Source organism: Cavia porcellus, unplaced genomic scaffold, assembly GCF_034190915.1.
Source record: "Cavia porcellus strain 051 isolate PalLab524CR breed Dunkin Hartley unplaced genomic scaffold, mCavPor4.1 scaffold_14, whole genome shotgun sequence".
Classification (NCBI taxonomy): Eukaryota; Metazoa; Chordata; class Mammalia; order Rodentia; family Caviidae; genus Cavia; species Cavia porcellus.
The window spans coordinates 61242177-61257199 of NW_026947497.1; the positions used below are offsets into that span (position 1 = coordinate 61242177).

General features: G+C 58.0%; 1 protein-coding gene across 13 annotated transcripts in view; it reads left to right on the plus strand.

Annotated features, from left to right (window-relative positions):
- Trak1 (trafficking kinesin protein 1) overlaps window positions 1-14126 on the plus strand; it is a 147412-nt gene extending 133286 nt beyond the window's left edge. For 5 of the 13 annotated variants that reach the window (XM_063260965.1, XM_023560257.2, XM_013160146.3 and 2 more), the window contains 3 exons: window positions 2973-3290; window positions 9777-9879; window positions 11841-14126. In XM_063260965.1, coding sequence (XP_063117035.1) covers window positions 2973-3290; window positions 9777-9879; window positions 11841-12630 — 1211 coding nt within the window. In that variant the 3' untranslated portion in view covers window positions 12631-14126. Of the gene's footprint in view, window positions 1-2972; window positions 3291-9776; window positions 9880-10610; window positions 10700-11840 lie in introns of all 13 variants that reach the window. The other 8 variants (XM_063260967.1, XM_063260968.1, XM_063260964.1 and 5 more) reach the window with 4 other exon arrangements.
- The last annotated feature ends 897 nt before the right edge of the window (window positions 14127-15023 follow it).

Here is a 15023-nt window from a genome sequence, read left to right on the forward strand (position 1 = left end):
AGGGTCTGTGGCTACGTGGTATTGCCCTGTAGGCTTCCTCCAGACTCAGGAGCCCTGTCCTCCTCTGGCAGAGTGGACTGAGTTTTCTCCTCCTTCGTCAGCTGTAACAGTTGGGTGTGGGGAAGGAGAGAGACAGTGGCCGAGACTCTGCCTGTCCCTGCCCTCCACACCCTTGTTCTGCAGAACTGTATCTCCGGCAGCCAGGAGGACAGAGGTCGTGTGCTTCTCGCCCTATGCTGTACCAGCTGGCTTCTGTGCAGGGAGGTGTGGGCAGGGCTCAGGCTGAGGGTGATGGGTGGCAGCTGACAGCACAGGCTTGTCCTTTGAGGTGTCGAAAAGGTCCAGGAGGCCAGAGAGGAGCTGGGAAGACGGGACAGGAGGTGGCAGGCAGGTGGGAGGAGGTGCTCTGGGGCACAGCTGGGGTGGAACCTGTGAGCCCCTGAGCCTGACATAGTCAAATCACAAGGCGGGGTTTGTGGTGGCTTCACCAAATCTTTTTTCTCTTTGGCTGCACTGGGGATTGAACCCAGGGTCTTCACTCTGCGCTGCATCCCAGTCTTTTTTTAGCTTGAGAAAGAGTCTCATTAAGACACTAGCTGGGCATGGTAGTCCCAGATGTGAGAGAGGCCGAGGTGGGAGGATCACTTGAGTCCAGGAGTGTGGGCTGCAGTGCAGTATGCCGATCGGATGTCCCCACTAAGTTCAACATCAATCTGGTGACCTCCCAGAAGTGGGGAACACCAAGTTGCCTAAGGAGGGGTGAACTGGTCCAGTTTGAAAATGGAACAGGTCATTAAACCCCTAAATTGCCCAGTGTGGGTTGAAATTTGATCCCCCTGCCTCAGTCTTCCAGAGTGCTGGGATTATAGATGTGGCCACCACACCCTGCTCTCCACTTACTCCCCACCACATGGGTGAGGCAGCTGTCTGGGGTACAGTCCTGATCCCCAAGGCTCACATTCCTCACCTGCCCAGGCCCCAGCTCGCCCCACCCTGCAGAGTAGAGTGATGTGGATGTACTGGCCTCTAGATCCTCAGGGCATGGTGCCAGCCAGGCATGGCCATGGCTCCTGGAGCCGCCTCCTTGCTGCTGCTCTGATGCCCAAATTGTGCCCATGAAGCCAGTGAGCACCCAGGGCTTTGGGGATGGCCAGAACTCCCAGTGGGTTTCCTGCTAGCCCAGACACTTGCTTGGGAGCTTTGATGACCTTTGTGCAGCAGGATGCCAGCCAGTGCTTAGCATGTCCCTAGCCAGGACATGGATGTCCTGCCCTGATCTTGCCTGTGCACTGGGAAGAGCACAGTGTCGGATTCCTACAAGAGCCAGCCTGCCCTGAAGCTGGGTTCCATGCCCACTGATTAATGGCTTTGGGGAGTTGCCCAGCCCCAGGGTCCTGCTGTGGAGTGAGGTGATGGTGCTCACCAAGGATGTCTCGAGGAGGGAGTTGATGTGCTGCGGGTCAAATGTGCAGCACCTTACAGGCTCCACATAGGCTCCTGACACCAGTGGTGGCACAGTGGCACTGGGGGGCGGGGGAGCAGCTGCAGAGCTCTGGTGGCATTGTGCCCGAGTGCCCTGGGGCAGAGTCTCCTCCAGATCCTCAGAATCCCAGAGGCAAAGGCCCCAGCTGTGGGGTAGTTTCCCAGCCGGGGCCCCGGGAACATTGGCCTGTAACTCTGTGGCACAGCTATCCTGGGCCTTGCAGAGTATTAAGTGCCACCCCTGGCCTCTGCTCACCTGGCAGCACTAGTGTCCTTCCTTCCCATAGCTGCAACAGCTTTGACAGTTGTCCCCCGTTCCCCCTGACAACCACTGGGCCAACTGTCTTCCCTGGTGCAAATTCACTTCCGAGACATTGCCCTGTTCATGCTAGTTCCTTGTTGCATTGAGGGCATTTGTTTATGCTCAATGGATAGGGTGAGGCAGCGTGGGTGTATTTCTATGTCCTGAAGTCCGGGGCAGCCCTGGAAGGGGCATCAACAAACTCTGAGCATGGATCCTCAGATTTTTCAAGTGGATTTGTAACAGCCCCTGGAGATCCCCCAGACCCCAGCTGAGGTGGTCCATGGAGAGTGACCTCGAGGTGGCATTGGGGGCCAGCAAGCTTCCATCCTTACTTCCTGCATGCTCATGCCTGGGTCAGCCGTGCAAACAGCCTTGGGTGGCTGCTGGGCCCAGGTGTGCTGGAGGCCCCCTGTGCTGCCTCCTTTGCTGGCAGAGAGCTCCTCTGATCTTGGGCAGGCAGGTGTGGTTTGTGTTGGTGACTCCCAGCCCCTGGGCACACAGGTGTCAGAAGATGCAGCTGAATGTCCTGAGCCTAGGCGAAAGCTGGGGACACCTCTGTGTCCTAGAGGCAGATGTGCCCTGAACCCGATTCCCAGGTGCGCGTGGTGCTGGAACAGCTCCCAGGATACGTTGGTGTCCTCGGGGGACACACTCTGGTGTTGTTACAGACCACACACCGTGTTACCTGAGTCCCAGGCTGGTATCACGGGGGATTGTCACCTTGCTCTAGGCCACTCTGCGTGTTCTTAGATTACAACCAACAGGCAGCGCCAGGCTGCTGGCAGGTACGGAGACCGAAGGGGAGGCGGTAAGGGTCACACCCGCCACCTCCTGGCCTCTGCTATCCCTGGCGCAGTCCTGGGTGGGGCAGCATCGCCTCCTCCCCTTGTCCGTCTGTGCTCTGGCACCTGCTGTGCCCGTGCACACCCCATGCTTGTTTGGCTGTGTCCCCCTTTGCTGTCTGTACAATGACGATGCATTGAATTCTGGGGTTGCTTAAAATGCTTTGTAACCACACACCTGGCACGCAGTGTGGCATTTGTTTTACTTACAAATGGCGCCGTTGGTTCCTTGAGTCGGGCTCCTCAGGGCATGGCCAGGAAGAGGGCAGAGCCCACTGGGGAGGTGACAGCTCGTGTCAGCCTCCGTGCTAACCTGCTCCTCCCCTGTGCCCTTCCTCCTGCAGGTTCTGCCACCCTCCACCACTGGCAGCAGCTGGCCCAGCCTCACCTTGGGGGCATCCTCGACCCCCGGCCTGGTGTGGTCACCAAAGGCTTCCGGACACTGGATGTTGACCTGGACGAAGTGTACTGCCTTAACGACTTAGAGGAAGATGACACAGGTGACCACATTCCCCTCCCGGGCCTAGCTACCTCCACACCAGTGCAGCACCCAGAGACCTCAGGTGAGAGGTCCCAGGCACACTCGACTGTCCCAAGCAGCAGGAGCTCCCCTGAGGAGATGCAGAAGCCACCTGCGGCCATGGAGGAGGAGGAGGGGTCTGGTGAGGCCGTCGCGATCTGTCCCACACACCCGACCCCAGCCACACAGTTCTGGGCTGTTCTCACCTCTGTCCCCGGCACCATTCGTAGTGGCTCCCTGTGTGTGGCTTCTGTGCGTCTGTGTGGGTGACAATGAACGCATCCCCGTTGCGCAGTGCAGTGCTGTGTGCACCATGGAGTCTGAGGCCCCAGCACGGTACATGGGCATAGCCATGCCCGACTGGGCCTGGCTCAGCAGGGGTCTCAAGGGGAACAGGAGAGGCTGCTAAAAAGGAGTGGGTGGGGCCTCCAAATGTCAGTGCCCCCTTCCTGTTTGGGTGTCGCCTGGTGTCTGAGGGGCCCTGGTGAGTGCTGGTTGGAGCCCAGTAGGCCCATTAAGGAGGTGATGGATTGGTGCTGGGTTGGTCTGAGGGGGAACAGGCAAAGCTGCCTCCTGGATGCTGCTATCACACTGAAATAAGCCCACAGGGCTCGGGCTTTCAGACAACACTGGACTTCCTTCCTCCAGCAGAGTCACATTTGTGGTTTCTCTAACTTACGTGTGTGTTCAGGGTGGATTTTTAAAAAGTGATTAACCAGGTAAACCCCATGGGATCATTACTAAGCTCTTCCAGGAGGACCAGATGCATCTGAGAGCTGTGACACCCTGCCCCGGCATCAAGGTGTGGACAGCAGCTTATAGTCACTCCTCTGGGGGCTAGGTCCTGGGGTCCCAGAGAAACAAGGGGACAGACCTACAAAAGAGGGCTAGCATCACCCTTGTGACATCCTTCTATCGAGACTTCCTGTCTGGGCTTCCTGGTTCTCCTCTGTGAAGGCATGGCAGCCAGTACGGAGAGGCAGGACAGAGCTGAGGGCACGGTGGTGTTGGGTGCAGCCTTCCCAGAATCCCCAAAGTCAGGGCTCATTAGATGCACTCAGGGAGCTGTGCGAGGAGTGAAGCTGCTGGCAGCCAGAGAACCCCTCATGGGGGTGGAGGGCAAGACCGTGGCGGTGAGACCCAGCTGCCGCTCTGCATGGCCCTTTCTCATGGAAACCTGCGGCAGCAGCGTCCCGGCTGCCATCTGGGTTGGGACGAGCCGCAGAGGACCAGGTGTGCTGGTTTGCGCTGAGAACAGGGTGGCACTGGTTTCCAAGGTGGTGGAGGAAAGGCCTCCAGGCAGCTTGTGTTCTGTGAGGGTCGTGTCTCTAGGAGCTGCACTCGGGGGAAGGCACACTTGGGTTTTGGTGGGGCAGAGCTATATGGATGCTTGGCACAGGCTGTGTCCCTCTCTGGGTGAGACCCCTGGGTCCCCAGGGTTGCGGGCCAATGGTTAGCTCCCTGCGCTGGGCCGTGTCCAAGTCTAAGAGCTGCTGGGGAAGATGTCCGAGGGAGAAACTTCAGTGTCAGAAGGTGATACACCTTTTCTTTTTTAAAACTGGGAGGAAATGGTGAAGAGCAGACGCTTTTGTCTAGAGCCTACTGTCATGTTGAAGAAAACGTTTTGAGCACTGAAAAAAAATATCAGTATATTTTATGTATTACTTGAAGCATCATTTAATGATTTTTTAAAATTCCCATGTTTTAAAAAAGATGACTCCACAGTACTGTATTGTAAATAATTTAGACAATTAAAATGGGTTGTTGAAAGTGCTTTTTAAATCATAGTTTTACTTTATTTCAGTGACATGTTCTACGTCTCGGTTCACATAGGAAGCACATGTCGCCGACATGGTCTCTCCCTGGCCGTGGGCTATGTGCTGCGTTAGACTTCACACGCAGCAGGCACCTCAGCTCACAGCCCTGCGGGCAGCACCTTGGGTGGTTGCTTTCAGTGAGTCCTTCGAGTGACTCAGAGACCTGGAGCCATACGGGCATCCGTAGGGTTTGCAGGTCATTGTAGTGAGATGCTCATGGGCCCTGCACCTGGCACCAGCATATGGGCATCACCTGGCAGAGATACCCACTGAGACCCTGGTCACTGAGGATATGTGAAAATTCCCCTGCACCTCCAGCCCGAGGTCCAGCAGAGGCAAAACCAGGAGAACGCGCTGCTTGCATTGTGTCCTGATTTGGTACCTAGGCCCACATTTTGTGGGGAGCAGCCATGGGTGGGAAAGGCAGGGCACCTGTCACAGATACTATCATGGCCACCAGTATCTGAGGAGTGGGTCCAGGGGCCTGTGAGCAGGCTTGGCCCAGAGGCCTGGATGTCCAGAAGCAGGAGGCTGCACAGGGAGCTCACAGACCTCTGCCCCGTCTGTTCTGTTGAGCACCTGTCCACCCAGTGTGGCAGTCAGGGACAGCCAGCTGGCTATGGTCACTGGCACGCAGTCCTGCCCATGTCAGCAGAGTCAAGGTAGCCCTGTGCTCTTGTGTCCAGTACATGCAGCCTGGAAGTAGACTGACAAGGAGTGAGAGGACCTTGTCCTCCATAGAGATCAGTGTTGGGCAGTCCTGTTACAGACCTCTAGGACCAAGCCGCCCATTGAGAGCCGTTTCTCTATGGTGTCCTCACCTCAGAAAGCCATGCAGGTTCCTTGAGGAGCCAGTGCTTGCCTCCTTCTGTGTGTGGGTCCTCTCAGGAGTGTGCAGTGGGCCTCTGGGCTGTGGTCTGCCTGGAACGGGTACTGCCTGGAACAGCTCTGAGGCAGAGCCTAACTCTGAGGCTAGCCCTGCCATGCTGGTTCCCCAGGAGCCCAGAGACTCTGCGTTTCCCCAGGAGGCATCAGCAGTACCCTCACCATCTCTTCCCGGACGGCAGCCCATGGCAAGCCCCTCATACACACAATGAAATTGTTCACCTCTCAAGCCACACACTTCTTAGACAAAACAGACAGTAGAGAGCTTGGTGCAGAGTGAAGAATAGACTTAACTTTGCAGAAACCAACATGAAATTGTGCAGAAACCAGAAAAATGTCTTGCAGTGTGGTCTAAAAATCTCCGAGATAGAGCCCACAGGAGTGCTGCGGACCAGATGGCTGACCTCTGGGGTCCAGGCCTCCGTCACAGCCACGAGCAGACCAGGGTATGTTTGAGGGACACCAAAGAGGCCAAGGAAGGCGTCACCAGGCCACACGGAGCCTCACCCCACACCCCAGGCAGCGGGTTTCCAGGGCGCATATGGGGCTTCTACGTGAGCTCACCGCAGAACCTCCTGCAGTTACGGGACAGTGACAGGCGGTCCTTAGGGCATTTCCCTGAGCCCTGATTCCAGTCTCAGGAGGGACTTTGCCTGTTTGGGGCTTGTAAAAGGGCCCTGTCTCTCTTGTTTCTGACAGGCGGGGAACTGTCCTTCCCTCCTCCACTTTGGTGACCGGAGCTCCGAAGCCAGGCCCAGCTGGGCCCTGTGAAAATGTATGCTGTTGCTCACAGGGCTGGGCCCTCGCCCCCGCGACCCTGGGAAGCTGGCCTGACAGCAGCTTTTGTCACCAGTGTGTGACAGGTAGACTGGGCTACAGGTGTGACTGTTGGTGTCACAGCAGTGAGGAAATGCAGGTGGGGGAGTACTTTGTGTGTGTGTGTGTGTGTGTGTGTGTGTGTGTGTGTGTGAATGAGTGGATAGAAAGTCTCCACCAGCAGATTCTTGCTGTGTGCACAGAGTTCACACAAGGGAAGTAAAGTGGCCAGATGGTTTCCATTACCTCACACAAGGCCACCACTTCCCGCAAAGAGCAAAGATAAAACAGAAGTCGCCCGGACACTGCAGTTTGGATCCTGTCTTCCAGGATTTTGAGATGTGCTTGAGAGAATGCTTGAGCTTCTTTGGAAGTCATTCCCATGAGTTAAAAGGGCTGCGCGGCATGGCAGGGCTCTCCATCCCCGGACTGCATTTCCTCTGGCTCGCAGGTCTCAGGACTGGGCTCCCACCGGCTGTCCCGCTGCAGAAGAGCCTCTGTCCACATTTCCCTGGGGGCAGAGGAAGGAGCAGCACCAGAGAATGGGACACAAGAGCCTGCGGGTCCAGCCACGCCACACAGAAGGCCTGGTGGAGCAAGTCCCATCGACCTTCGCTTGCCATGGATCTGGGGCATCCTGGCCAAGCCCCAGCACAGCCCCTGGATTTGGGAGTGGCCGCCCTTCCAGGGGACCTGGCTGTACTGGCACCTGCGGTGCTGCAACAGAAGGATGCCAGATGCCACCTGCCTGGTTTTCCTATCAGTGCCAGGCATCGTGGGCCCAGAGGAGCACCGGCAGTCAGCACTGCCAGCCTACACGGCCTCGTGGGTCACATCGGAGAGCTGCACCTGCTCTAGAACATGTCACGTGTGTGTGAGAGCACCTGCAGGGAGCCCCGTGTCTGGGCAGGCATGGCCAGTGAGCCAAGGGCCCACTGGTTTGGAAATGTTGGAAGTGAGTGCAAGGCAGTGGTCAGCACTGTCTCTGGCCCAGTTACCTGCCCGTCAGCTGCTGCTCAGCCTCCAGCTGTGATCGGCGTGGTCTGCCCTTGCCCTCACACAGCCAGGCCAGGAAATGAGGGCTTCGACGGGGGATCAGAGCATAGTGCCCCCCAAAGGAGCAGGGCGACGTGAGCGCACAGTAAAGACCAAAGGCTCCTCACAACTGACTGCTGGCCAAGAAGATCCTCAGAGGAGCATAGGGCACCAGAGGCCCCACACCAGGCCCTCACTACTCTGAGTTGTGTCCCAACGTAGGGAGGCGCAGTGGCGGCCAGTAGCCTGCGGTGACCAGAGAGCCTGAGGACCCGTGTCCCAATGGTATTTTGCGGGCAGGTTGGACCTCTGATGCTGGGGCTGTGGGCTCTGACTGATGCTCCATCTTCTAAAGCTGTTGATTGCTTCTGGGTTCTAGTGTCTTCTGAATTTTTAGCAGCCTTTTCCCATCCCCAGAACCCACCTGTGTGAGGTGGGTTCTGCTTCCGTGGGTGCAACTGTGTCTCTAAAACCTCTTACACTACTGTTGTACTCAAAGATCAGAATCTAATGAGGTGAGGGTGGAGGGGCACACTCAGGCCTTTTTTGATTTGATATTCTGGCCAGGGCTTGAAATTGAGGTGCACTTCTGATTTCAGATCCAGCCTTGTTTGAATTGTTTTTAACATTCTCTCCCTTTCAACTGTTTCATCCTGATGATTTGTTTCCTGCTTTCTTCCCAAATCACCCTCCTGTGTGCGGCCATGCAGCTCCCCGAGGCCGTTGGTTGCTTTGGTCCTGGCCTCGGTGGCTGCAGGGAGACTCGTGATTATTCGGTCGTCTCCTCTTCATAGTCATAGCTGCTTCTGGTTCTGTTTCTCAGGCCCTGGGCCCCTGAGCTGTTGTATTACGGCTGGAGAGAGGGACTGAGAAGGCTGCTGCTGCCTTTTCTCTCCCTCCTCCTGCCGGGAGCCCCCATGCTGAGCGCTTGCTGGGGGCTGCAGGGCTCTGGCCCATGGGTGGGTCCCACACTGGGAGCCTGAGTCACCTCGCCATCATGCACTTGGCGTTGTCCTTCCTGAGCTCAGTGTGTGTCTGCAGCTTCTGCTGTTTCATTTTTTTATTATCTGCGTGGATTTGTGGTTCTGCAGCACCATCTGTTCCGTTTTGCTTTCCTTGTTTCTTTTTGTTCAAACTTGAGAGAAAACAACCTGTAGAGCTGGAAGGCGCAGGCTCCTGGGCTCCGAGTCTGTCCCCAGGAGGTCTCTGGGTGCTGAGCTGCCTGGCAGGCGGTTGAGTGGGAGGCTGCTTGCACCTTGCTGGGCATGCACTTGGTGCAACGTCTGTTTTTTCCCCTTTTGTTCTTTCTCCTGATGCTTGAGTTATGAATGATGCGGCAATCATGATGTCTCCTGTAGACATAAGGCTGCTCCCTGCCTGCTTTCCTTCCTGTAGCGCTCATACCTGTTTCCCTGTGCTACAGATGCCTCAGCCACCTGAGCAACAGCCCGGCAAAGCCTGAGAGGAAGTGATGGGGCTGACCTCTGCTGTTCCTAGAGCCCAGGCCTCCTGAAGGCGTCACCAAATGGGGCGGGGCCTAGGGAGGGACCTGTGCCATTCATGGTCTGTGTATGGGTCTCTGGTCTCTGAGCTCTTGCTGTGCTGTTCTTGAGGTGGCTGAGGCTTCCCATCCCACTGTGCCAGTTCTGGGACAGCAGTGGAGCCAGGTCCCAGAGCCCTGCCCTGCTGCTGGGCACCAGGTGGCCTTCCCTGTCTTGGGCAGGGTTCGGCACATGTTTGCCAAGAGAAAAACATGCAAAATGACAAAAGGAGAAAGCAAATTCTGAGCTCTGAGGAGGAAAACCAGATTCATGACCCACCCCAGGGCCCATCTGCCTGGAACTGGATCCACTGCTGGCCCTGGGCCTGACGGGAGCCTGTGAGGGTGGGCGGGGGCAGGGACACACTGCCCCTCAGGCTGGGCTCTGCCGCAGCTGTGTCAGAGGGTCACCTTCCCTTAAACACCTGCGTGACTGGCCCAGGCCACTCCACACCTCGCATCTGCTCAGGGCCCTGGGTTCCAAGTGCGCTGTGCGTACCCAGGTGCAAGGACTGTGTTTTGTTCCCCGATGCAGCGAACCACCCCGGGAAGTGCATGTCCCAGACCAACTCCACTTTCACCTTCACCACCTGTCGCATCCTGCACCCCTCCGATGAGCTCACACGGGTCACACCAAGGTAAGGGCAAGCTTGGCCGCGTGGGCCGCTGTGGGTAAGAACGGGACGCCCCTTTCCTGCAAGGCCTGTGTTGAGGATAGCCACAAGAGAGACTCCTGCAAGGCCAGCTCCAGAGCCAGGCTGGTGGCGCACACCTGGAATCCCAGCACTTCAGCAGCTGAGGCAGAATGATCACAGCTTAGGCAGCATAAATTCAAAGCCAGCACAAACTACAAAGTGAACCCACTGCAGAAACAAAGGAACGAAAGGCAGTTCTAGCCCACTTGAGAACGAACAGCACGAGTGTTTGCAGTCACCTGTTCCAGGCCCCACTTTGGAAACACGGCCCCTTCTGGCCCAGCCCCTGCTCAAAGGGAGAGAGCTGGCCCGTCTTCCTGCCCTCGGACCCTCCTTAATAGCCCTCCCAGAGGCCCCCGACTGTCCCACAGCAAACCTGCGTTTCCCGTGGGAGAGGCCTGAGAGGTTCTGGGAGTCCCTCTCCTGCCTGAGGCTGCTGCCTGGAGCCTGAGGCTGCTGCCTGGAGCCTGGGCTGCAGTGACCCAGGGCAAGAACCTCAGGGCCAGCCCCACACCTGGCGCTCGTGGGGCCTACAGAGAGCCCCATGTGTCCCCACACGGCTGTTCCTTCTGTGGTGTAGTTGAGCAACCTGCCAGGGTCCACAGAGGAAGATGCAGGAAAGGGGAACAGTGGGCAGTGTCCTGGGCACCTCATCTGTGCACACTTCTCCACAGGTCGTGGGAGGAGGACGACGGAGCCGTCCTGTGCCCGGTTGGGCAAGAGGCGGTATAGGGCAGAGCGGAGCCCATGGGCAGGGCAGGGGGTGAGCGTGCAGGGCGCCTGCTGGGCCCCTGCAAGGATCTGTGTGACGTGTGGCCGCCACTAACGGCCCGGCTTCGGGTGTCTCTGTATGGCGCTGGCTGAGTCGGCCTGGCCCTGCCGCCCTAACCATCTTAAATCCCTGGGCCGCCAGGCACTGGCACTAACCAGGGTCTAACCTAGGTCGCTGTCTCTGCCAGCCCTTCCTGTCCAGGAACTGGCCCTTCCTGTCCCAGCATTTTAAAGGCACTGGCCATGGCCCACTGCATCCCCAGCTAGAGGTGCTCGCTGATGTGGGTTGCAAGGCAGGAAAGGCAGCTAGGGTGAAACTGAGACTCCTAGGGATGGCCACCAGGCCAGACTTAAGACTAGAAGATCTGACCTTCTATGGACCATGTGTAACACCTGCAAACCCCACCTGTGTCCCCTGCAATGTCTGCCTCCCTAATCCTGGACTCTGCATCGCTCTAACCCAGTGTTTCCCGAGTGCCCTGGCCCCTCCTGTGCTTGTGTGAGCTGGGCCTGTGTCATAGTAAGATCCCTAGGCCCTCAAGTCATGTAGCTGGCACTTGCCATTGGGCTGTCCCTACCCAGAGGAGCCCTTTGGTCACCCTGGAACTTGGTCCAAGCAGGTTCTCCTCTATCCTTCCCACACTGGTCCTCTTCGGCTGGGCTGGGAGAGAGAGCTCTGTCCCCAGCCCATGGGCCATTTGGCTGGCCTGTTCCCAGCACCTGGCAGCCCATCAGTGGGCTTGGAGGTCAGGCGGACCCCTGCTCACAGTAGCTGCCAAAAGTCTCCCCCTGCGCCCTGTGACCCTATCTGTCCTGTGGCCTCCCAGCTCCTCCAGAGCTGAGCCCCGGATCCTGCAGTCCTGGCTGGGCCTCGTGTCCAGAGGCTGCAGCTGTCCCCTTCCCCACCAGGTGTGATTCTGGGTCCCAGGCAGTTCTGGTGCGGGGTTGGTCATGCCCTCAGTCCAGGGATGGCAGGGGGTCCCATGCAGCTTTGAGAGGGACTCTGTGGGTAGAGGTCTTGAGCGTCTCTTGGTGTGTCCTGGATCTGCCCCATCACCTCACAGGACACAGCCACCGGCCCTGCTGTGGCCACAGAATGTCCCTAAGGAATAACTTGCCGCTCTCCCTTCCAGCCTTAACTCAGCCCCGACTCCGGCTTGTGGCAGTGTTGGACACCTGAAGGCCACACCCGTGGCAACACCATGCACCCCAAGGAGGCTGAGCCTGGCCGAGTCCTTCACCAATGCCCGCGACTCCACGACCACCATGAGCACGTCGCTGGGGCTGGTGAGGCTGCTAAAGGAGCACGGCATCTCGGCTGCTGTGTACAACCCCCAGAGCTGGGACCGCGCAGCGCGAGGCGCCCTACTGCATGCCTACACCCCCCGCATGGCCGTGATCCCCTCCACTCCGCCCAACTCGCCCACTCGGACGCCCACTGGCTCCCTGCCCACCTTCGAGTTCAAGTGCACCAGCCCCCCATACGACACCTTCCTGGCGTCTAAGCCGGCCAGCTCCATCCTGCGGGAGGTGCGAGAGAAGAAGGGCGTGCGCAGCAGCGAGAGCCAGACTGATGTGTCTGTCGGCAGCCTCAACCTCGTGGACAAGGTCCGGCGCTTTGGGGTGGCCCGGGCTGTGAGCGCAGGACGGGCCCAGGGCCCCACCCAGACTGAGGACCAGGGACCCCTGCTCTGCGTGCCTCCCGGAGTACCCGGGGGCCTGGTCCCTGAGGGCCTGCAGCTGGGCTGCCCAGCCACCACTGTCACCAGCGCCGTGGGCGGGCTACAGCTGCCGGGTGGCATCCGCAGGAACCGAAGTTTCCCCACCATGGTGGGCTCCAGCATGCAGATGAAAGCGCCCGGGACGCTGGCCCCGGGGATCTTGATGGGTGCTAAGCTCCCCGCGCAGACTGGCTTGCGGTGAGGGCCGAGGCAGTGTGCCTGCTGGGCACTACCCCTTCCTGTCCTCTCGGGGTGACGGGCAGTGCCCCTGCCTGGGCGTTAGGGCTGGCACACAGCACACAGAGATCCCATGTGCACCCAGCCCAGCCTGTCCTGCCGCCCACAGGAAGTGCCCTATGCCTGTCCATGGCGTCACCTGTGTAGTGGGGGACGTGGGGTCCTTCCTTCCTGTTCCTTCTGAGAAGCACTGATGCTCCCATGGTGCTCTTATCCTGTGGATAGGAGACCAGTGAGTGCTACACCCTCTGCTCGCGTCACACCACGAGCTGTCAGGTGTCCCCTCGCCCGCCCAAAAGAGCTAGATGGAGCCTGGGCCACCTTCATGAGTTCCACCGCAGCATTTCCGGGTGATCGGAGCTTTCTTGTCTCTGGTGGCGGCTCCGTGCCTGCGAGGCCTCCTCTGCCTTGAGGGGAGCCTGTTCCTCCCGGCCTGGGCCTTTTCCCTCCACGCCTCGGACATGAGGTGGTCAGCCGGGGGCCACACTCCAGCCTGAGGGAGAACAGGCGTCCCGGCCTGTGGCTGCTGTGCCTCCCGCGGTCCCCGCACAGATCCTTTTCCCTTGCCAAGTGTAGGGAGGCGAGGGCACCGGCGACTCTGTCTCTGTGGTTCTGGGACGTGGGCCCGCAAGTCACCAGTGAGGTGGCACACGAGAGTGGAGGCCAGACCCAGGCAGCGTTAGTAGGAGGGGTGGCTGAGCCATGACCCAAAGGCAGCAAAAGGTGAGAGCGATGCCCTGACCACAGTATGCTGGCTGAGCCGGCGCCCCGTCCTGCATGCGGGCCAGCTGTGTCTGCACTCCCCAGGCCTCTGTCCCTGCATCATCTGTGGGAACAGTATGGTGCTGGGGAAGGCTCCGTGGCTCATGTCCCGCCAGCACCGCCGAGGCCTGGGATGGTTATTTATTTTGTGTGCCCTGACCTCAACCCCGCCCTGCGGTTATTTATTTCCTTCCACCTCAGGCCGCCCCCCCCCTCAGGTGGTCACAAGGCCATAAAATGGTCATTCTGCACCCGCCACCCAGCAGAGGTGTGTCCTTTGCCCGCACGAGGGTCACACATCAGCAAGGGAAAGGCGAGGGCCCACCCCAGGGGCCAGCTGCAGTCCTGGTCCAGACTATTTATTCCCTGCCCTACAAGCGCCCGCCGAGGCCGTGTGCCCGCCACAGGTAACTTACCTCTTCGGAGCTGAATGTATGTTAAGTGTCAGGGAGAAAAATGGGAACAGAAGACTGGTGGACTGAGTGGATCACTCTGCGTGTCAGAGAGGAGCCGCCCACCGCCGCAGAAAACCACTGTAAACCCAGCAATCCAGAGGCTGCAGGATTTAGCATAGTAAATATATAAACAGTCAGCATTGTGCAGCCAGTACCGGAAGTGTGTTCAAATGCATCAAACAGCAACAATACAGTTTTATTCGCTAACGAATATCAATAAAGTAAGTTCAGATGATGGAAACCACACTGGTATTCTCATTGTATCTTTTTATCTTTTCACCAAAGAGATGGATTGATCTTTATGTAAATCTTGAAAGTATTTGGCTCTTTGGGAAAATCAAACACAAGGCATAGTCTTTCTGTACCACTCACTCCCATTCTCTCAGCATAATACTGCACCTCAGGCAGCTTTTCAGGGCTGCATACTATTCCACCATGCATCTCATGACTATGTACCCATTCCCCTGGGACTTGTCCCCCACAGTCTTGGAGTTAATTCATCTGTTGTGCTGTCACAGCACTGGAGTGAAAACACCCTGCATGTGTGAGGTGAATCCCCAGGATGTATTTCAAGTTGCCTTCTGGGCAGTTAAGAGATTAAATAACTGAGGATAGTAGCATCACCAGCAGGGAATGGTGAGGAAGGAGGACTCTGGCTGGACAGCAGTGTGGCCATGCACATCAGTGCCGAGTGGGAAGTAGCACTTGGCAGGGCTGTGACCAGGACAAGCACCGCCCTTGTTCATTTTTAAATCTCTCAAATTCAGGGACTGCACCTCAGTGGAGTGGATTAAACACATCTGTGCACCTTCCATGTGTGGACGTCATCCTGGGGGGACACTCCTGTTCTCCTGAGCAGAGGAACTCATGAAGCACAGGACCGAGCGGGTATCCAGTGCTGTGCCACAGATCAGAACCGGGCTGCTGCGGGTTGGGCAGTGGTTTCAGCCAGCATGGCTTCAGTGACGGCCCTGGGGAGACGGTGCCTGTGTCTGGGGAAAGAGAAACCACTGGGACTGGAGGACAGATCCCAGTGCACCTGCAGGTCCCTCGACTCCCTGAGCAGTCCTAGTCCTCTGTGCCACTCCTGGTCACCCACAAAGCCACACCTGAAATGGGAGACGCTTGTGACCTGGGGCTC